Here is a 23,348-nt window from a genome sequence, read left to right on the forward strand (position 1 = left end):
GGTGACATAAAAAAGAATTTGGCTTATTTGTGTGACAGTGGGGCATAGTTTGGGGTTTTTGCGGTATTTGCCCTTTTTTTTTGTTTGGGGCTTTTTATGGTTTTTCTTTTTCACATGTATTTTATTTTCTCTTGTGGCCACATCAACCCTACGTCACCTTAGAATATATTAAAAAAAGAAACTCGTCAGTATAAGCCACCCATTCGAATCTCACTTACGGGAAATGAGGGGGCTCGCAGATTAACCACTCTGGCAATTCACGGCTAGAAGAACTATTCAAAAATCTGGGGAATTGAATGGAGCTAATGGAGATATTCAATTGCACAAATTGGACAATGTTTGGCAACAATTTTGATTCTCGGATTCTGTTCTCCATAACAAAAAAGGATCAGAAACATGTTTGGTAACATAAATGATTTTGATTTATTTCTGGGAATAGTTTTGGAGCAAAAACAAGAATAAAAAAATGTTGATTCTAAAAAAAATCACTTTTGAGAATCACAAAAAAAGAACAAAGTTTTAGTTCTTTTAAAAAGATTAAGTCCACGTAGGTTTCGACGTGAACTTCTGAACTTTAAAAAAAAAAATTAGATTTGAAAATTTATTAACAACTAATTTTTAAAATATATATTTTTAAATTTAAAATTTTAAAAAAAATAAAAAATTATAAAAGGGGGGAAAATAAAAATAAAAATAAAAATAAAAATAAAAATAAAAATGGGGAAAATTTAAAAAATGTAAAAAAATTTTAAAAAATAATTTTTTTAAAAACATTTAAAAAAAAGATGAACAATTTAAAAAAAAAAATTCTCGCCACCTAGTTGTTTTCGGGATCGAAATTTTATGCGAGTTACCAAATGCGTTTATATTTCACGAAAAGAAATTTTGTGCGATTACCAAATACATTCTGATTTTCTAAAAATCATCCAAAGAGTAGAATCATAAAATATGATTCTAATCGGAATCACTTTTGTGGATTAGAATCGTTGCCAAACAGGCCCTAAAACTTGATTACACTATTTGAGTATTCAAACACATATTCACGACAATTTTTAGGACTTTCAACATACTTATATCATCATATTACTAATCAAACAGGTTATAGAGAATAACACCAATACAAATCGATCGAGTGCTTTTAACTTTACAATAGCTACTCCGCAAAATTAATGACTTCCAAAAGAGAGAGTAATGGACGGCGGATACCATGAAAGTAGGTTGGTGGAATTTTTTCAATAAAAAACCAAGATAAATTTGTATGATGATTAAAAAGGCTGACAAACCAAAGTAATGTCTTAACAGCATTAGTAGATAGAAGAAACACCCGAAAGTGAGCCTCAGGAATCTTAACCTATAAACCATGGATTCACAGCCCACACCGCAACGAAAAGGACACAAAATGGCCCAAAGGCCTAAATACCTGACACACTACATTGGCCCAGTGGGCTTAAAGGAGCCCAATTACATAGAAACCAACCAAGCCCATGTGGAAGGGCAACTTGTCGGCTGCGACATTCAAAGTCAACTGTTGACCCGGTACGAGATTTGATTTTCGGTTTTGAACCTTTGAGATTTGAGTTTAATATAATAAAGGAGCACCCACAATTCTAACACATATGATCATTTACAGTCTTTCGTAATCATTTCAAATGTTTTGGGTTTACAGCCTCTCCTCTCGCATCCCGCCATTGAAGCCCCTCGAGCTCGACCGCACCTCAAGCACGTCAACTGCGAGAACGGCGACCTCAAGCCCTACGCCATCTTCTAGGTCGATGAACTGAGTGTCGACGTTTGAGTGAAAGTCGAACGATAATTTCATATTAGCTAGTAGGTTTCAACTCCCGAGGATGTTTTCTTGATTTTTACATCGAAATTAGAGGATCGTTGACGTCTTTGAGTATTGCATTATGAATAAACACCGCATGTTTGAGAAAATTTTTAAGTGAAATTGTGTACGCTCTTGCTCTGTTTTGTTAATCTGAGTTCGAGAGTTGAGTGTTTAGGTTTGAGTGAAAGTCGTAAGATAATTTTGGATTAGCTAGTGGGTTTAAACTTACGGGGATGTGCTCTCGTTTTTTCAAATCGAAATTAGTGGATCTCGTTGATATGTTTGCGTGTTGCATTATAAATGAACACCGCATGTTTGTGAAAATGCTTAAGTTGAGTTTCTCACTATCTAAGAAGGAAAACGAGTGAATAAGCTAGAAAATTTTAAAAAGAATGAACAAAAGAAATTTATAAAAAAGGGCAAAAAGAGATATATAAAAATCATAAAAAATATTGGAAAATAGGAATAGTGCGATTGTAGTAGAAATTGCATTTTCCCAAACATCTTTAGCTCTAGGTGTATTTGCTTTGTTTAGTAAATTAGGTTATATCTTAGTCAATCCTTAGCAATTTTATTCGGTTGAAAAGAAAAAAAAGGGATACATCTTAGTCATTGTTTTTTATTTGCATTACTGAAAAAAACATAGCAATGTAGCATGTTACGGTCTCGTGTTCACTTATGCAGCAAATTGATGCTCCGGATTGGATGCTGTCTCATCAACAAGTGTGATATGAAATAAAATGGCACTAAAAGAAAATTGATGATGATTGTTCAACCATAGTTCTCCGAGATTGAAAAACTTCCACTTTGCAATAAAAGAATATTCTGTAAATATCTAAGAATCCGGGTAAATTCTTTTAAAAAAGGGGGGGAAAAAGGGAAAAGGAAAACCGAAAAACCGAACCGAAAATTTGATTCGGTTCGGTTTAGTGTGTATTCGGTTTGGGTCGCGATTCGGTTTGGTTCATCCATTCACTATGATAGTTCCGTTCGGTTCGGTTATTTAAAAAAACCGAACCGAACCGTACTGTTGACACCCCTAATTTCAACCTATGTGGCACACTATGTAACTATGGACAATAGTCCTTATACTACTCTTATCGATCGTGCCCACATTCTCCACTTTCTAAGAACCTTTGAGCCGAGTCTTTAGGATATTGTTTTAGAGCTTGTAACTGTCGACAACCATTCTCCCACTGAATGTTCAAACAACAATTATCCATCTGTTCTAGGGCGCTTTCTATAAGGCATTCCAAATTCTTAGCGGGATCATCTATTATCGGTGCCAATATTCGTAGCTATTTCATCTCCCTCATGGTATGTAACTTGTTGGACACATGGCATTAGTTTGTGTCAATGTCGATAGGCTTCATAATATTTCCCAACTAATCGATAACTATAAGGGTTCTCATGTGCCATGCGTTTGACCTTCTCGGATCTTGACAATGCGTTTCAATATCTTCCCCTCACATTTTAGGCATGTGTATCGAGAGGCAAATTATTTTGGTGTTAACAATATCATATGCAATTAATGGATATCCTTTATGTTCTTCGTATCTCATTCTTCCTTGCTCAAAACGAATCATGATACGTGCTACCTTTTGGAAAATCAAAGTTAAGCTGGGTAAATATGAACGAGGCTAAGGTACTCTTGATGCATCGCAATCTTACTTACTTTAATTTAAATTTGCAATAGCGAGTTGTCTTCTTTTTAAAAAAGTATTTTTCCTTAAAGTGTTTGGCCAATATGAGGAAACAATTTTTTGTTTACATACTTCAACAAAATAATCGTAAATTTGACATATGAATAGATAACTTTTATAAATTTTTGAGACATCCATGAATTAACTCACTTGAAGTATTGTTCGCTTTAACCCGTCTCATACCAAGCCTTGCACAATTTTGTCCTTGAGGTTGTTCATCGTGGTAGTGCTCTCACTTGAGTACGCTTAACGTTTGAGTTGCAATGTCGAATGTTGTTGTTATGTCAAAACGTCTATTATGGGTAGTTCTAATTTGACATGTACAATCCAGGGACGCTATCTTTCTTTTCAGTGTGCCATTCAGTTCATTTCCGCCCCCATCGCTGTGAGGCTGCTCCTTATCTCAAGTAGTCTCTTCCTTAACACCAGTGGCATGTAGATTAAGCACGGAAAGTGAGGCTTAGGTATCTGAAGTTATAAACCACGGACTCACATCCCACAGTCACAACAAAAAGGGCCAAAAGGCCCAAATACCGGAGACACTACGTTGGCCCAGTGGACTTGAAGTAGCCCAATCACAGAAACCAACAAAGCCCATGTGGAAGAGGCCGGCTCATCGGCCGAGACGTTCAGGGTCAACTATTGACCTTACAGAGGGTTCTCCTTTCAAATTAGCAAGTCAATTCAATCCTCAACCAAATACATAATTCAAGAGTCATGTCGAGATTTGATCTTTACCGTCAATTCTCTCTCTCTTTTTTTTTTAGCGTCGCACAACTTATTGAGATCATCTAATTGATGGCATGAATTTGGGAAGTTTGTCGACAAGCGATGATTTTCATATAACTGTTAAATAAGATGTCACTTAACATCATTGATAATAGCAAGAAATAGGTCCCATCACTTTAATCTCATCTATTTATTAGAAGTCCTAATAATCATTTAATAAAACCATTTATGTTTCGTTTATTTCGTAAAAAGTGAATTGATTTAATTTTTTTAAAATGATTTTTTTGTTTGTACGGTTAAATTATTTATTTTTTGCGAAATAAATGGATGGTTGGGCTGTTTAATCTCTCACTTTGGTTCGATCCGAGTTTCTCGCGGGATTCTTGCGATGTGATGGCTTTCTTCTTTTCTTAGTGGGCGCATGTATGATAAAAGAAACCATCCTTTTGTGATTTTTGTGGTCAATCGGCACTCAGACTCCAGTCCGCCATTGTTGGAGCTGCGGTACACATGGGCATGACTGAAAGAGAAGAGCAGAACCCATTGTTAGCATCTCCATCCCATGATGAGGACGAACGCCAGGAAGAGAAAGAGGATGATTCAGTTCAGGAGGGTTTGATCAGCCGAACGCTGTCGGAGTCGAAACAGCTGTGGCGGGTCGCTGGGCCTTCCATCTTCAGTCGAGTGGCCCTGTACTCCATAACCGTCGTCACTCAAGCCTTCGCTGGCCATCTTGGGGACATCGATCTCGCAGCCATCTCCATTGCCACCACCGTCATTATTTCCATTAGCTTCGGGTTCTTGGTTTGTGCACTTTCACTTTTCTTCTTCTCCCATTTTTAAAGGAGTTCGGTTTGTAGAAGTTGAAAACGTGTGTACATTGCTCTGTCCATCTGCATTTTCGTTGTAGTTGTTAGAGTCGGGTTTGGATGAATGGGCTTCGAATCAAATTGAAATTGCATTCTTGATTTCTTTCTAAAGTTCAGGAATTTATAGAATTGCATTATTACATCAACTATTTTGTGCTATGGGACTAGTTAGCTTTTGTTTTTTTTTTTTCTTTTTGGTTGAATACTAGTTAGCTTGTTAAAGTGGGGGCCAAACTAGAAATTGTATTGCTAATGGTGCTACTAGTTGTTGGAAGTAGTGGCAGTGGCCAGATGATGGGGTGGAAATGGTGATGATATCCTGAAGGTGGTGGTGGAGGTAACACTAACGGTGCTAGAGTCAGTGATGTGGTGGTGACAAAAATGAGATTTGTTTGGCTGTGATCATGGTGGCAGCAGCTGTGATGAGGCTGATGATTTGGCTTTGGTTATGATGGTCGTCGTGCCATGGAAGTTTCGATTGCATGATAGAATCCTAGTTCCTTGATGTTAGTATTCAAATAGGATTGATAAATGTGAACGATTTGGAATAGCAATCAAAAGTGAAATTACTGCTGTTACAAAGTCGACTAAGCAGTGGAATTGTAAAGGGGAAGTGTCTTCAATAGCAGTACTCACTCTCAAGTTTGATGCATAGAGAGGGCTGTTCAGATTGTTCCTCATTCAAACTTCTGGGCTGCTTGTCTAGCTAGGTATGGCTAGTGCTCTGGAGACTTTATGCGGTCAATCCTATGGAGCCAAACAATACCAGATGCTAGGCATATACCTGCAACGTTCCTGGATAGTTCTATTCACATGCTCAATTTTATTGCTACCTCTTTTTGTTTTCGCTACTCCGATTCTGAAGCTCATTGGCCAGTCCAGCGCAGTGGCTGAGCAGACGGGTTTGGTTGCTATTTGGTCGATTCCATTCCACTTGTGCTTCCCATTCCAATTCACGTTGCAGAGGTTCTTGCAGAGCCAACTTAAAACTGCAGTTATTGTATGGGTCTCGGGGGGTTCTCTTGCACTCCATACGCTTGTTAGTTGGCTCTTTGTTTACAAATTGAGAGTTGGGCTCGCTGGAACGGCTTTAACTATCGGTTTCTCCTGGTGGGTTACAGTCCTTGGTATGTTTGGTTACACAGTTTGCGGTGGTTGCCCTCTTACGTGGACTGGATTTTCAACTCAAGCTATCATTGGGCTGGGGGAGTTTTTCAAGCTCTCCATTGCTTCAGGAGTCATGCTCTTGTACTCTCTCTCTCTCTCTCTCTCTCTCTCTCTCTCTCTCTCTCTGACATTCATTACAGCTTTGTATAACCTTCGAATATTTTTTAAGTACATCTAGTTATTATATCGGGAAGTCAGAATCATGACAATTTACAAAGTCGAAGCTTAGTAAGCATCAGAACATAGCGAAAGTCTAGTGGCACAGTACAAATTGTAAGCCACCGACCTTCGACGGAGTCTCTAATTATGATTTGTGGTTCTTGTTTTCAGGTTGGAGAATTTCTATTACAGAGTACTTATCATACTGTCTGGGTATTTAAACAACTCAGAGGTTGCAATTGATGCCCTGTCCATTTGGTTGGTTAACTTATGATAATAGACTGATAATATGAGTGGCTTGCAATTTCTCTGATATTGCAGTAGTGTTCTCATGCTTTACATTGATTGACAGCATTACTATGTTTGGCTGGGAATCAATGATTGCGCTGGGATTTTTGGCTGCAACTGGGTAAGATTACTAGTCTCTCATGCTCCCAATGTATATGTTTGTAAAAAAAAGGGGATTTCAGTCCATAAACCTTTTCAAATGGCACAGCATGAGCGAAATTTATTATAGACATTTCAACTTTGTGCTACTGGAGGAAATTAGCTCCCTTGTAGCTAGAAAAATGAGGTTATTATTTACCTATACATGTGGCAACTCGAAGTTAAATATGCATACAGCCCTTTTGCTTAATAGATGCTTTGGACTGATACACCCGAGAGCGAGTGACGTGAACTACAGTCCCTCAAATTTGAATGTCATTATGTTGGTTTATCCGTTAGTTGATTTTATCCATGGAAGAGACTAGGTGGAAAGAAAAATTTGCATGTTGAATAAGGTTGAAGTAGGGAGCCATGTGCTTTTCCTTCTTTTGGTGCCTCTCTTGTTCTTGCTTGACCGTGAGAAAAATATAACCTTCTCATAACGCGGAACCTGTGCGTGGACTGTTTTGAACCTTTTTCCATGTCGATATCTTTTCTGTACCTTGCATGTGAGTTGGGTTACCTGAAATTCTCTTGAGACGGTAAATATAAATTTGCATTACATTTTCATACTGCTCTGGCGAGAAAAATAAGTTATGAGAACAATGAGTAAAAGCTATTGTCCACGATAAATTTACAGTGAAAAGTTAAGAGGAAACTTTTTTTTTGCAATGAGCACAGGTTGAGTTTACAAGGATTTTTCATCTTTAGTCTGTAATTCTTGTGTTTGCAAGTTGGGATAGAATTAGACATACTTATTTCGGTAATTCTTTAGTAATTGCAGGGTACTATCATGCCAGAATGCTCTTTCTAGTGACTTTTTTGTTTGGCTAAACTCCTAGTGACTTGATTTTGTTTATTACTGAGCTTATAATCTTCCAAAAACAAGCTGAAAAGTCCTCTGGATGATCATGTTATTATTGTGGATATCCTTTTTCTGAGGCAACTTCCCTGTCATTGAACCACACAATTGCAATCAGGGTGTATATATGGACAACTTCAGAATCTATGAAAGTCATATACACCCTGATTGCCTGTCCAAAATATATATATATATATGACTTTCGTAGATTCTGAAGTCGTCCATAGAAATCGACTGATTTAGAATATTTAATTAGAAATTGTCGACTATGAGCAAGAAAAAAAAAAAAAAAAAGAGTAAAAATCGTCAACTTGGATTTCGATCTAACTGTGCTTTTTTATAAGGAGTGCTACTATGTAAACCATTTTACGACTTTCCTGTCGAACAAGGATATCTCCTCTGCACATCGTGTCAAAAACATGCCTTTTCTATCGATTAATTTCCTTGTCTAAATAGAGGTAAGCATTACCCATCAGTAGCCAACTTCGAAGAACGAGCAGAATCTTTGAAATTTGCATTTCTTCACCAAGTGCTCTATGAGCTCTTTTTTTTTTTTTTTTTTAGCATACTCAATGTGGCACTATTCAAGTTTGAAGGGACTGGCTACGGTATCACATGGAAAATCATTGCCTTGAAATCAAAACTCTCTTTGTTTGATTACTCAACAATGTCATCTTTGAGTGCTTGTTGACAAAATCTTTTATCTATAGGGTTTGGGCATGATGCTTTTCACATCAATTGGACAAAAGCCTATTTCCTCTACTCTCTCAAAGTAGATTACGTGCAAGATAGCTTTTTGATGCAAATTATGACCATTTTCACATTCAAGCCTGCAAGCAAGTATAATTCACTTTAGTCCATTAGTCACTGCTCCTTTTGAGATGTGTTTAACTTCTCAACTCAGAGTCCGGGTAGCAAATGAGCTAGGTGCAGGCAATGCGAAGGGTGCCAAATTTGCTCTGCTGGTGTCTTTGTTCAGCTCTCTGGTGGTGGGGATGCTCTTCTGCACCATCGTTATTGTCTTTAACAAGAAGCTTGCAATGATTTTTTCCTCAAGCGTTCCTATTATAAAAATGGTCAATGAGCTAGCAGTCCTATTGGCATTCACCATTCTGTTCAATTCGATTCAACCAGTACTGTCAGGTATTCAGTAGGCTATGTAGAGACTCCAGATTTTGTGACCATGAACTACTTACATGGCCCAGTGATTTTCAGGTGCAGCTGTTGGATCTGGCTGGCAAGCATTAGCAGCTGGCGTTAACATCGGTAGCTATTACGTAATCGGGGTTCCACTTGGAGTTCTCTTTGGTTGGGTTTTGAGTTTTGGTATCACGGTATGATCTCACAATTTATTCCTGTTTCAGCTAAACTGCTACCATAAACCGTTAAAATGAATTCTTCATCCTACGAGTGAGGTCAGTTCTTTTTTTGACATGAACATGCTCCATTTCATACCGCGATGTCAAATTTGTGTCCGAGGAGTTAGGAGGCTCCATATTTAAGATTGAAATCAAGCTTGTTTGGGATTCTTCCTTATGAAGTTTCTATAAGGTCATGGTGGCCACTCAGTAGAAGGCATTACTCACATGAGGTTTCAATTTTCCCAATTTGCAGTCTAAACTCATGATCTAGCTCAATGTCTCTCGTTTCGCAGGGGACATGGGCTGGGATGATCAGTGGAACTGTGGTCCAGACATTGATATTAGCACTTATCACTGTCAAATGTGAATGGGAGGAGGAGGTAAGAGACTAAGGACCTGTTTGTTTACTGAAAAAGTTAAGATTTTCTATTCTACTACTGATTTTGAGAATGAGAATTCCTAGAAAAATGTGTTTGGCTTTCTCTTCAAAACGTTTTCAAACGAAGACGTGGTGGAACTCAATTTCACTTTTAAGCGGGAGAAGTGATGACAATTTCTTTGTCCATTTTCGCAATTTTCAGTGCTAAATAAAAAGTTATCATTTAGAAGCTAACTCACTTTCTTCCTGTCGTCTTTCACAACATGTCTCAAACCCAGAAAAGAAAAAACTCCTAAGAACAACAATCAATACCCATTAAAAGCTCACCTTCCTCACACATAATCAACAAAATCAACACAATGAAGACTGATTTCACCCGAAAAAAAGAGAAACTCTGGAAAAGTGAGGCACATGGAGAAAGAAAGAAAGAGAGTGCCCTTCTCGTTCTCACTGGAGGTGACTAGTGCAAAATTGATGAAGTTGTGATAAGAGACGGAATCATCCCAGATTTGCTTGTCAAAGTGAAGAGTTTAATTTCTATTCACTTATGGAGAAATGCTGAGTAATCTAAGCCCCTCAGATTGGTGTACTTGGTTGGTGCAGGAGGGAATTTGCAGCCCAGGAACTAGTTATCTGTTCAAATCCTACCAATTGTGTGCAAATTGTTTTGCATCAGGATAACTTGCACAGGCCAAAGGAATGAACTTTATCGGCGCTCCATGGGTCTTTAGGTAGCCGAGCCTCTGTGTTTTTGCCCCTGGTTTACAAAATAATAAAAAGACCAGTGGTCTGCATAATTGGTATACTAACTTGTGTGGCGGATTGCATTTGAGCCTAGTTGGTTGTACTCGACACTCGATACAAGACCAATGGTCTGAACGAGTTTAGTATGCCCAGGATCTTTCTTGTTTTTGTTGAATCCTTTCTTTGTTTAGCTGGGTAAGATGTCACTGCTAGCTTTTGCACCCCAGCTAACCCCACCAAACCACGGAACTTAGCCTTCGATACATGCTTTTTCTCTTGCGCATAGAGATAGAGAACCACAATCACGCCCACTAACCCATCTGTGCTTCAATTTTCACAGATGCGCATCCATTTATCACGCAGTTCCTACTTCCTAGACGTGTTTTCTGATAAATACGTCACTTGCAGGCTCGGAAAGCCAAGATTCGTGTGAGGAATGAGGCGGGTTTGATCGGTGGTCCATAATGTGCTGCATGGAATCACATGATTGATGAGGCTTGTATGGTGGTACATGGCATTTGTAAATCTCAGGAGGACAATCATTGAAGAAGTGATCGAAGAGTTAAAGTCTCCAGAGTAGGTATGTCTAGCCATAGAGTATCATTCTGGTTGATTTTCATGGATGGATGTAATTTTATGCAGAGCCAAAGTGAGTCATACGAATGTTGGTGCTAAAGCTATTATTATAGGCAAACTTTACAAAGGTGGGTACATCCCAACTACCTGGAAAATCAGTAAACAAGCTATTAGCATGTCCCATGATGTTTGCATAACTGGCTGAGGTTGTCCATTTGTTTGCGGGTGGATGGCGGTACTGGTTTAGCTTAGTTCCCAGGCTCGTTGAAATCCACTCCAAAATGGTTTTCACGCCATTGAAGGTCGAGCGGATCACATGTTTCGGGATCATGTGAGAATGAACTCTTTATCAACTGTCGACGAGGCGATGCCGGTTTAAAAGAATAAAAAGAAAGGAACTCACACACTTGCCCCGCCCCATCCGATGGAGTGTTCTTTTCACTTCGAGCTGTATTTTTTAAATCGGTTTGTATCGCTTAAAATGATTAGTCAATAATAAATTTTTTTTATTATCGATAATAATTTATGTTTAAATATTTTCGTGAATGCTGAGAATATTTTTTATTTATGTAAGCGATATAAAAGATCTTTATAAAAAAATATTTTTCAAATCATTCATTTTTTGTGAAATAAATGGAGCCTAAGGGTGCGATTGTTTTAGTGAAAGTGCTTTTCGGAAATTGGTTTTTTAGATTTTCACCCGTTTGGTATTTCGAAAATGACTAAATCAACAAAAAATACTTTTCGATCGGTGGAAAATTCATGAACAAAGTTAATCCCTAAATCTAAAGAAGTTAAAATACTTTTTGAAATTGTTACCCTCGATTTTTTAATATTTTAATATTTTATCTTTTAATTAATATTTCATATTCACTTTTATATTTTATTTTATTTTCTTTCCTTCTTGGTTTCTTCTACCTCTGCCGCTTGCTAGGCCTTGGCGATAGAGGTCGGCTTGCGAGCTCGAGCTCGAGCTCAGCAAGCCTGAGCTCTCCCGTGGGCCGTGGCCGCCGACGGACAGTCGTGGTGGAGGGTGTCGCAATAAGGAAAGAAGGAAGAAGGAAGAAAGAAAATGAAAAAAAAAAAAAAAATAAAAAAATTTTAAAATTTGAAATTTTTTGTTTGTCTGAAATAAAATTATGAGATTGGAAAGTCAGGACACGTGATTGGAAAAGAACATGTTAAGATATTCGATTGAACATGGAAAAGCCGAGCTGCTTTGCGGCCTATGCAAATGGCAAGGGAAAAGAACAGAAGAAAGTACAATTGACCTCTGTATCTAATCTATAAGACACCGTCTCCTCCAAGTCCGCCACATCTCCTCCTTGCCGTTCGGCTTTGCTCTCTCCGATTCAACCGCAAAGGCTCTCCAGCTCTCGAACTCTCTGACCATGGGCGCCAAAGGGTATCTCAGTTCTGACCAGCTCGAGTTCTTCAATTCTCAAGGTGCTCGGTGCTTCAAGGACATTTTCTATTCCCCCTTTTATTTTATTTTTTTGGGTGGAATACGATGAGAAAACAATCGAGTTCGCTCGCGAATCGGAAAGAATATAACTTGCTAAAAGGTCACGCCTTTTGTTCCTTCCGCAGGTTACTTGGTGATCGAATCGTTCGCTTCCCCCGAAGAAATCGATGCCATGATGAAGAGGATGGACCAGTTGCTTAATGAATTCGACTGTTCTACCGCCTCAATCTTTTCTACTAAGAACCAGGTTCCGCATTCATGGAGTAATTTCTTTTTTTTCCCCCTCGCTCGGTTGTTGGATCTTTGTCTCTGGCTTTGCAGCAGCAACACACGGATGATTATTTCTACGAAAGCGTCGAGAATGTCTCGTTTTTCTTCGAGGGTACGAGTTTTTATTCCATTTTATATGTTTATATAATAATACGAACTCTTATTGTGGTTTAAAAATGAAGATATTAGTCGATTCATTTGTCGATTACCATTGTATTGTATTTTTGTTTTTGTTGTACATGGTAGCTCTTAATGTCACCAAGACTAGTTTTTTATTATCGTGACCCCTCTTTGTGCGTGTTTACTTTGGGGAGGTCGTGGATAGAACATATCAGCATCATTGCTGGAGTATTGCTTTCACTAATCCTGGTGAATTTTGACAGAGAAAGCATTTGGTGATGATGGAAACTTGAAGCAACCCAAGCAATTGTCCATCAATAAAGTTGGTCACGGTATGCTATGACTGCGACATGATATGCTTCTGGTGCTTTCTTTCGTAAGTGATTGGTTTCAAGTGCAAAATTTTTGCTTTTTATTGAGACTAGTTCCAATGGTTGTCTTTTGTCAGCGCTACATGAGCTTGACCCAGTGTTTAAGGCTTTCTCTAGCTCAGATAAAGTCTGTGGCATGCTGTTATCATTAGGCTACCAAAGGCCTATCATCATTCAGTCAATGTACATATTCAAGGTACTTATCTTAGCCAATTATATTTCATTTCGGATTTCCAAGGCAAGTTATTAATCTTCGTCTAGTTTCATTGGTTGATGAATTAGTCTCTTATTATGGTTCAGTCGGATGGTTGGTGGTTTACTGCATTTAGACAGCAGACCTTCCACTCTTCCTCTGCAAATTTCTGCTGCAAGAGTAGAATGTTGGCCATCTTCCTTTTAACTTGTATCTGTGATTAGAAGAGGGATCGATGCTGAATCTTTTTCTGGGACGTGCATTTGATGATACTCCTAGCAACCTTGTGCATAGATGTTGCTTGCGTTTGTCGAATCACTAGGCAATTTTGTCCTTGTCCTTTAATAACTGCTGGTTAGATGCCCAGGCCTTCTTCAGATATTTAACCGGACCAATCTGTGTGTTGCACAGACACATATTTTTATTCCAGACAGTTCAAGTCAGCCATCAGATTAATTCGAGTATTTTTGCGTTCATTTAAAATTTGCAACCATTAGAAAGTAATTATTCTCAATCATAGAGTGAAAATCCCTCAACCCTGAAGGGTGAGCTTTTCTTCACGAACTATTAGTTTGAGAAGAATAAATTCCCTGTTGTAAACACTTTTTTCCCTTCCAATTTCCTACAATTAGGCTCTGAAAAGATTCCATGTGATCCTAGGTTGGTAACATTCGATTTGTATGTTTCAATTTGTAGTTTGTAGTTTTAATCTTCAATGTCATGCATCACTTAATTTGTTTTTCACAATCAAAATCTTTTTGTTATACGTGATTTCGATTGTCAATAAATTTATCAAATCCTTCTACTTTAATATATCCACAAAACTACTATCCTCAAATCCTGCGGTGTCTTTGGGAGTTAAGCTTATATATAATTGAGATTGAAATTACTTGCAAATTTGATGAAGATAATTTTCTCTTTGTCTCTGGATGGTAAAGCAGAACTGCTTTTCCTGTATAGGTGGGCAATCAACGCTACTTGATCCCACTATATAAAGATGTGTAGGTTTGTACTATTGTACTTGGTCTTATGTCCTAGGTCACCAGTTGAAATTGCTTGTTGTATGAAGTGAAAATGTCTGGAAGAGATGCTATGCTTAGATGATCCAAAAACTGATATACGCCAAATTTCATTATAGCTTTTGCTGTTCTCATCTTTGCTTTCTATGTAGATCATTTATGTCTGGACTGTTTGAGATATAATCATGTGGGCAATTGTTTGCCGGGATAGTTATCTTGCATATGTTGGCTACGCCACAGCATCCGACCTATCAAGTGACATAATCTTATGTGTCCGATGCTTGAATCCTTTGTTCACTATTCTGTCAAAGGCATTTTATTTTCCAGCGGTCTTCTTAGTTCTTCTCACATAAAATTGTGCATGCAGCAACCGGGTATTGGAGGTGAAGTAGTGCCACACCAGGATAACTCATTTCTTTACACGGAGCCACCTACTTGCACAGGACTGTGGTGGGCCCTAGAAGATGCAACAATAACCAATGGCTGTCTTTGGGCTATCCCTGGATCTCACAAGAGTAACATTGTCTTTTATGTAACTCATTATTTGCCTCGCAAGCATATTTACTCTGAAATTAGTTCTTATCTCTGATCTCTCATTTATCCAGATGGCCTTGTGAGAAGGTTTATTCGAGGTGAAGGGGGAGTTTCCTTTGATCGCCCTTCCCCAACCTATGATAAGAAAGATTTTGTAGCAATTGAGGTTAAAGCTGGGTCTTTAGTTCTAATTCATGGCGATCTTATTCATCAGAGGTTAGTTTAGAAGCAATTTTCTCTTGGACTTGCCAATATCATTTATTCTGCCATGATTATCAAATTAAAGAATTTGATGTTGACTTCAGTTTTTATGGTTCCTAATTTCTTCTAGTTTTTTTTTTTTTTTCAATTTTATGTTAAGTTCTTGAAATAAGGATTGGCTACTAATGTTAGTGGGTTACACTAAATTTGCTGAACCTGTTAAAGCGGGTAGTGGTCACAAGCTCGGTTCTTGTCTGGTTTGGCTGTAAAACATTGTTTGGAAGAATTTTATGAAGCTTGTCGACTCTAAAAGCAACATGGTGCAATACTCTATGCTCAAAATGAAGCTAATTCTTGACTTCTTTCCACTTGTTGACTGGAGCTTTGAGAACCAGTCCTCAAAGTCGAGGCATGCCTACAGCTTACATGTGGTGGATACTGATGGTTGCAAATGGGCGCAGTCAAATTGGTGAGGACAGGAGAATTGCTTTCTTCGTCTGGTTTTCCATCCTCTAATTCTGATTTTGGTTCTGATAGACTCTAATCTTCGTGAGAAGCTTAGAAACCTTGAAAATGATTTAGTTCAACTGTTTCAGCTGCGACGAATAAACACATCCCTCAATCTGTTTTTCGCAACCAAAAAAAAAATAAAAAAATTAAAATGACTGAAGACTGCTTTTGCTTCTCTAATTGCTGATTCAGAGTTTGGTGATCGATTCCCAGGATCAGGAGAAAAGTCGAGCCAGAGCCTCTCTTTGTAGCTTGATCTGATTCCACCTGTCCCGGGGTTGCCATGTATGAGACGAGCGAATTAAATGGTCGAGGCGATCTTGTATAATCAATCTGTGCATGGAGGAACTGCATCAATCTTAGAGATGCTGCTGTGGTTGCCGCCTTTGCGAAGTCATAGAAGTCCGTTTCTTCTGTCTGTCTCTTGGGATCTCAAAAAGTTTGTTGCAGATTGTAAATCTTGGACAGGTCGCAATACGAGTAACAATGATCTTACACATTACCTTACTGTAGAAAACCCATTGATGGCCTGGAAAGTACATGAAAAACGATTGAGAAAATTCTACCTGTAATCCCTGAATGTTATGCATTGTGTACTGCACTGGTGCTTGTCAACCTAAAGTATTTGAATTCTGGCTATTTTGGTCTTCATACCTGCCCAGTCCTGAGAAAAGGAAAATACATTGTGGTCTTTGGAGTATAGCCAAAAACCAGAAACGTCTGTAAGATGTAGGATTTTTGAGCTTTAATTTTTGGGGTTAGACTGTGGGAAATCATAAACTATGCCCATTTGAACAGATTTATGTCTAGGAAAACCAGAGGATATCCTTTGTTTCTGAGGGCATGTCTCTCATTTCCCATCTGAGTATCCAAGTGAACTTCTACAATACGGTGGAACAGCACAAGAAGTTTTCTGGTTTTGGGAAATTGGCATGGGTTTGAAACCTTCTTGGGAACTTTTGTTGCCTGCATCTAGCCTGGATAAACCATGAATGCATCCAATAATATTCTTCTATTTAGCATGAAAGGTGGATGTTTGGTCAATGTTCTGAATTGCATGTTTCTAGTTGATTATATGAAAGAAAGGTTAGTGGGTAAATATTCCCCAGACTTAGGCTACATTTGTTTTGTGGAAAATGAGTAATTTGAAAAATATTTTCTTAAAAATTATAATTTGTTTCGCAAGAAATAATTAGCTAATAGAAAATATTTTCATCATCAATAATGATTTATGATTAAACATTTTCATGGACGATGATTTTTTTTTTATCATTCATTTTTGTAGGCGATTAGATCGATCGTTTAAAAAATCTAATCTTTACATCATTTATTTTTCACGAAATAAACAGGACCTTAACTATCAAGATTTTGTCGATCCATTATGTCTTTCCTGGAACTAGAACATGTCCATGACCTTAACTATCAAGATTTTGACATAACTTTTATTTTCAAGGGACTCATACAGGATATGTTATTTTGCTAATAATCAAATGCAACGAGACTTAATATTAATAATTGTTTGTTTTCGACTATTATAATTTATCCATTTGTTGATAATATTTTCTAAAAACTCTTAAACAATTTGGAAAACTAACTCTTTCAAGAAAATACGGTGTGGATAGAGATTTCGTAAATATTAAGGTTGTGTAGGGCGAAAGATCATATAATTTTCTTTTTGGGTATGAATTAGGATTGTCGGGTACAAGTGAGACAATGGTGCCAATTTGGTAAAATTTTCGTATCACTTGAAAGTATAGGTGATAAATGTGTATAGGTGATGTCGGTTTGAGTTCTTTTGTTATTTTTGGATTTAATTTACTTTCATTTGCAAACTTTAATCTTGAGAAATGATGCACTGGACCGATGACTATATTCGCTTCCTTCTTTTTAATTAGATTGCTGCAAATCCTTAGAACGGATAAACCTAACCTCCTTTTTTTTTGGGGTCGGAAACCTAACCTCCTTTGAACTATTTGAACATTGTGCACGTTTTTTATGTGGTCAACTATTATTTTAATTACAACCTTGACTTTTTTTTTGTTTTGTGGGGGGGTGGGGTGGGGGTGTGTCAAAGCACATCGCGGGTAGGCCTCTGAACAAAGCAAGGCCTTTAGTACAGGCGGGGGTGTGGACGAGCGGTCAGCTAGAAGGGACTTCCGCCGCTGGGGTTGAGCCAACCAATGTGCGGCCCAGTTGGTCTCATGTGGACAGAATTTGAATGCCATTTTTGGGTCGGCCCGTTGCAAAAGAAGGTTGCACTCCTGAAGAATTGGGGTCGACATCCACGAGGTATAGAGAGCAGCTTTAGCATCATCGCAGGAGAGAGTTCCATGGAGCTGCTGAGTTTGGATACGTCAGAGAACGGCCACCGCATTGCTGCAATCAGCCTCCATCGTGATCTAGAGTGGCCCCAGCGATCAATATAGAGGCGTATAGCCTCGTGGTAGGCGATTTGCTCAAGTAGTTCCGGATCTGTTGCGGGGACGGTTTGGGCGAAGACCCCCTGGCACCAACCTTGGTCATCTCGAAGGATTCCTTCAACAGAGCCTGTGCATTCACCCGCAACCAGTGACACGTCAACATTGAGCTTCATGGTGCCAGCGGATGGAGGACACCACTGCGAAGGTGAGTCAATTCGTCGTTTGTTCGAATTAGTGGTTGTTTGATTCCATCGATTAAAACTGAGGTGAGCCGTGACTGCTGCGTTGATTACATGCCATGAATCTAGTGGTTGCCGTCGGAAAATATATGCATTCCAAGCCTTCCAAATCTGCCAAAGGATGTGGGCAATGAGGGCTCCAGATGGGGTTCGTTGGGGTGATGCTGGGGCTAGCGCTGCGACAAGCCAGTCTTTAATACAGGCAAGGCTGTAGGAATTGATAGTCACTGAAGCTTGCTGATCGTTCCATACTTTTTCTGTCCAAGGGCAAAGGAGAAACAAATGCTCAAGCGTCTCGGAATGCTGGCGATAGAGGGTACATATTGATTTAGGTAAGATGTGTCTCCGCATTAGATTATCTGCTGTATGTACGGCGTTTTGACCAATGTGCCATAGGAAGTGTTTGATCTTTAGGGGCACCTACAGTCGCCAAATATAGCGCCATAGCTGTCGGGGCCGTTGATAAGAAGAAGATGGGTCATGGGGTGTCCTGCAGGGGGATGTGTGTAAAAGTTGTGCATAGGCCAATTTAACAGAATTATTACCAGTGGGGTGTGGTGCCCATATTAGCTGATCTGCAGGTCTAAGGGGGTTGAGTGGAATGGCTGAGTATTTCGTCTACCACTTGAGTAGGGAAGTAAGTTCGCGCTAGTGTTCGTTCCACTGCATAGAAGGTCTAATGAGTTGAGCTACTATGAGTGGTTCCCCTTTTTGTGGCTGTCCTCCAATGCGACCTGTTTGCAGCTAGGGGTCCGTTCTAATGGATATGCTCTGGCCATCCCCCACTTGCCATCTAACGAAAGGGGAAATGTGATTCCTTCCAGCTATGATACTTTGCCACCCCCATGAGGGACGGCCTCCCTGGGCAGCTTCCCAAAATGAGTGATGGCGAAAGTAGAGGCCTTTAAACAAAGCTGCCCAAAGGTTGGTGGGGTTGGAATGTAGCCGCCAAGCCGTTTTCCCTAGCATTGCCTTATTAAACTGCACCAAGTCTCTAAAACCAAGGCCGCCATCGGCTTTATTATGGGTAAGAATATCCCAACTGTGCCAATGGAGTCCTGAATGGGTTTGGCTATTCTTCCACCAAAAATTTGCAACCCTCTTTTCGATCGCCCGGCACACTGATAATGGAACCTTGAAAACTAACGTAGCATATTGAGGGATAGCTTGTATAACTGCTCTAATGAGAGTTTCTTTACCAGCCGTAGAAAATAGTTCCTCTTTCCATCCCTCCAGCTTTTTGTGTACTTGCGCCAAGATCCAGGAGAAAAATTACTTCTTCGTTTGGCCCTAATCGGATGGGAAGCCAAGGTATTTCCTTGTTTGTGCTATTTTGGGGACGCGTAATTCGGCAGCTAATGTTTGTCTCAACGAGAGCAGACAGCTGCGGCTGAAGAAAACTCCAGATTTATTGAGGTTGTTGTCATGGCTGGATGCGTAGCAATACTGGTGGAGTAGTTGGGCTAGGTGGTGGCACTCCGAAAGCTTCCCGTCAAGAAAGAAAATGGCGACATCTGCAAATAATAAGTGTGAAAGGGTAGGGCAGTGCCAATTAAGAGTAATACCCTTCAAGGTACCTTCCTGCACAGCTGCTGCTAGCATGGAGGATAAAGCATTGGACACCATAATAAAGAGATACATCGAGAGTGGGTTGCCTTGGTGTAGTCCTCAGGTCGGCCAGAAGTAAGGAAGAGGTCCCTGTTGACCTGGACACTGAAGCTAATTGTGCGGACACACTCCATGATCCACGTCACCCACTGGGGGGCAAAGCCCAACCGAAGGAGGCAGTCCTTGAGGAAATCCCATTCGACGCGGTCATAGGCTTTATGCATATCTAGTTTAAGGACAACCTCAAAGTGATGCTGGCGTTTACGGGTGCGTAGTTGATGAAGTACTTCCTGGACGATAAGGATATTATCTTGAATCTATTAGCCAGCCACAAAGGCGCTTTGTTCCGAGGCGACGAGCCGGGGGAGCAAAGGTTTAAGACGGTTCGCCAAGACCTTGGAGCATATTTTATAAGAGTAGTTGCATAAACTGATTGGTCGGTACTGATTGTCTCTCTGGGTGGGGTACCTTGGGGACCAGGGTAATGTGAGTCTGATTGAAAGGGCTAGGAAGGGTACCTGTCGTGAGGAAGTCATTCACCATGCCAACCAAATCATCCTGGATAGTGCTTCAATGATGCTGGTAGAAGAGTCCACTTAAACCATCTGGTCCTGGTGCTTTGTGCTTCCCAAGTTGGAAGACAACTTATCGGACTTTAGTCATCGTGGCTGGTAGAAGCAATATCTGATTCATGTCATCTATTATGAACGAGCTACAATATTGGAGGACCGGGCAATACTGCCGAGGACCCCGGCTGCGGTAGAGGTCGGTAAAATACGTAAGTATGTGGCTTGAATTTGTGTAGGCTCTTACAATCATAATCCTTTTGGCGTTTGGATAGCTGACAGGCTGTTTTGTTGGTGGTGTTGGATTGTTGTTGTATGGAAAAAGCGTATGTTATGGTCTCCGTAGGTGACCCACTGATGTGGAACCTCAAGCCTCAATACTGTTCCTCCTGCAACCATAAGGCATCAAGTTGGCCTTTAATCTCTAAGGTGCAACTGATGAAGTGGGACGAACGTTGCTGCTGGTTAACAAGTGTTTGGAGTTAGTCTTTGAGGTTAGCAATGGCCTTCCGTGCATTCGGGAAGCGAGAACGGCCCCAACGAGAAAGATGAGAAGAGATCCTCTGTAGCTTCGTCGAGAAAGTCAATGGAAGGTAGGGGTTAAGTAGCCAAGCTTCCTAGACAACACGAAAGCAGTCAGGATCAGAATTCCAGTAAGCTTCATACCTGAACCGTCGGGTGCATGGGGAAGGTGGCGCCAACAGCAGGTAGGACAAAAACCTTCGCCTTTGTACACTGAAGGTGCTAGTCTAAAGAATAGAAAGCTCTATCAAGCTTTTCCCAGATGAGGCTGTTATAAACGAGCAAGCTGTGAGCCAATCCCTGAAAGCGCGCATCCGAGATGTCTCCGCACTTTGGCCACCAGACTTTTCCCAACCATATAATACTTCATTAAAGTCTCCTAGGCAAAGCCAAGGCTGTTGAATGGTATCTCGAAGGTGCCTGATATCATTCCAAAGCTGTAACCTATTTGTGAAAGATGTGGGTGCATGCACAAAAGTGATTTCTATCTCAAACTGAGTGTCACGGTCTAGGTAAGATAAGTGAACAAACACCTTGAAGGCGGCTAGGATATGTACAACAGCCATACCCAACCAAAAAACTGCGAGCCCCCTTGCCGTGCCAAGAGGGGCAACGGTATAACTGTCCCAAAAATGGAATCTGCTCTTGTAACGATGGATAACAACGTCCGGTTGTTTCGTCTCCATGAGAAACACCAAGTTGGACCGCTCATGGGCTCTAAAGGCCCTAAGTTCACGAAATGGTCGGGGGTTGCCCAGCCCCTGATAGTTCCAACACAAAATGGTCATTGGGTCCGGGGTAGCTTATTAGAGCTAGCTACTAGAGCCCGAGTTTGGGGTTCTTCCAACTAGGTGATCGGTGTTTCAGTGAGTTGCGAGTCATCAAGCAATAAAAGAGTTGGCTAAGGTGGGGTATATTGGGAGTAGTGGCATAGCTTCTTAGTGGACAAACCTACTGCAGCCTTGCCTTTTTGTTTCCTGGTGAGTTTACTCGGGCCAAGTGAGGTGGTTGAGGTGGAAGGCTGCTGTGGTGAGTTTGGGTGGACTGCATATGGTTGTGGAAGAGGAGTAGGCAGTGTAGTAGTGTCCATAACATTTCGGTTGGGGTTGTAGGGGAGGATTTTGGGGTGGGAAGGGGGTTGCAGTAGGATGCTATAGGCTCACAGTGGGAGAGCCCATTGGTTTAAGACAGATCAGGTGGAGGGGACGGTGTGTAGGAGTTGGGGATGGGGGGAGGGGGCGGTGTATAGAGGTTGGGGGCAACCAGTGGCAGGGGCAGTGAGGGAGGAGCTAAGTTTATGGCAATGAGAGACTGAGGTGCAGGAGGATGAGTGGGGGAGGTATGTGTTGTCACAGGTGGGATGGAGGTGGGTGTGTGCATGCTACCAGAGTTGATGGAGTATTGCCGGGAGGGGCTATCTTGATCGGGTATACCAGGAAGCATTGGGACCAGAGTGAGGGGGGGGTTGGAGGAAATGGGTTGGAGAGGAAGATGGCTGATATTTGTACTGCACATTATAAAAAGCCCTCCAGAAAGGGCTATAGTCACTTGACTCGACCTTCATCCAACATCCATAGCCACTACCCGTTGTGGTCGCAAATCGTTCCTCATCGTAAGGGATAGACGGGCAATAACAGGCATAGTGTCCAATCCGTCCACAAGAATAACAGAACGTAGGAAGTCGTTTGTATTTGAAGTCCAGCCATCTCTCGAGCCCCTGATAATTAGCTAATATACCGGCCTGCAGTTCATCCTCCAAATTAATGACCACACGAGCCTTGATCGTGAGAGGGACAGTAGGGGAGTGGGAATCCATTTTGACCTGCAACACTTGTCCAACATTAGCCATAACCTTCACCACAATGCCACGAGTTTGCCATCCGATGGGTAGTCCAAGTATACGCATCCAGAAGGCACAAATATGAAAGTCATAACATTGTAGAGAAGTATGTGGGTTGCTCCTTTGCAGCAACAGTAGGTGGTCCATAAAAGACCAAGGACCAGTCTCAAGAACTAGGTCTATGTATTGTTGTTTGACGTAGTTATCAACCCTATTCTACGTATAGACTCCAAAATAGGAGGAACTATGCCATTGGGGTGAGTTTCCTGTAATTCGTCTTATAAAAATGAGTTTGAGAGGTTAAAACTTCCGAAGTACCTATCACATCGCTCTGGAAACTTTTTGGGTCGATATTTGACTTGATTTTGTGTAATTTTTCAAGAACAATGACATAGGAAAACAAGCCTTCTCCAAAATAGGAGGAACTATGCCATTGGGGTGAGTTTCTGGTAATTCATCTTGTAGAAATGAGTTTACGAGGGTAAAACTTCTGAAGTACCTATCAGATATTAGCTTGTGCTTTCAACAAGATATTAATAGCCAGTGTTCATTTAGTTTTGAATTAACATTTTTTTTTAATCTTTGACAAGAAAAATTTCTCTTGTCCTTATCCAATTTTGTCTAACTCTCTTATGAAAACTTTAAATTAACCAGCTACTATCGAATG

At 40.3% G+C, this 23,348-nt stretch overlaps 2 protein-coding genes and 1 long non-coding RNA gene across 7 annotated transcripts; all 3 read left to right on the forward strand.

The window, feature by feature from the left end:
- The first annotated feature begins 4,644 nt into the window (after positions 1-4,644).
- Positions 4,645-11,000, forward strand: LOC115739456 (protein DETOXIFICATION 27-like). Of its 4 annotated transcripts, XM_030672555.2 has the most exons (8): positions 4,645-5,064; positions 5,836-6,377; positions 6,627-6,713; positions 6,808-6,864; positions 8,648-8,886; positions 8,959-9,077; positions 9,398-9,484; positions 10,636-11,000. In XM_030672555.2, exons 1-8 carry the CDS (start codon positions 4,771-4,773, stop codon positions 10,690-10,692), a joined length of 1,482 nt encoding a protein of 493 aa, XP_030528415.1. In that variant the 5' UTR covers positions 4,645-4,770; the 3' UTR covers positions 10,693-11,000. The 4 variants fall into 4 exon arrangements, with proteins under 4 accessions (XP_030528415.1, XP_030528417.1, XP_030528416.1 ...); XM_030672557.2 differs by lacking the exon at positions 9,398-9,484; XM_030672556.2 differs by lacking the exon at positions 6,627-6,713.
- Positions 11,001-12,023: 1,023 nt separating this feature from the next.
- Positions 12,024-16,136, forward strand: LOC115739459 (phytanoyl-CoA dioxygenase). 2 transcript variants are annotated; one of them, XM_030672564.2, is made up of 10 exons: positions 12,024-12,040; positions 12,103-12,249; positions 12,394-12,515; positions 12,593-12,650; positions 12,922-12,990; positions 13,107-13,225; positions 14,609-14,756; positions 14,847-14,991; positions 15,359-15,445; positions 15,700-16,136. In XM_030672564.2, the coding sequence occupies exons 2-10, from the start codon at positions 12,195-12,197 to the stop codon at positions 15,740-15,742; spliced, it is 846 nt and encodes a 281-aa protein (XP_030528424.2). In that variant the 5' UTR covers positions 12,024-12,040; positions 12,103-12,194; the 3' UTR covers positions 15,743-16,136. The 2 variants fall into 2 exon arrangements, with proteins under 2 accessions (XP_030528424.2, XP_030528423.2); XM_030672563.2 differs by having other exon boundaries at positions 12,025-12,040; positions 12,590-12,650.
- A 1,733-nt stretch (positions 16,137-17,869) lies between these two features.
- Positions 17,870-18,826, forward strand: LOC125313767. Its single transcript, XR_007197349.1, has 2 exons — positions 17,870-18,111; positions 18,215-18,826. It is a non-coding gene; the product is annotated as an uncharacterized LOC125313767 (long non-coding RNA).
- The last annotated feature ends 4,522 nt before the right edge of the window (positions 18,827-23,348 follow it).

Source organism: Rhodamnia argentea, chromosome 2 (assembly GCF_020921035.1).
Source record: "Rhodamnia argentea isolate NSW1041297 chromosome 2, ASM2092103v1, whole genome shotgun sequence".
Lineage (NCBI taxonomy): Eukaryota > Viridiplantae > Streptophyta > Magnoliopsida > Myrtales > Myrtaceae > Rhodamnia > Rhodamnia argentea.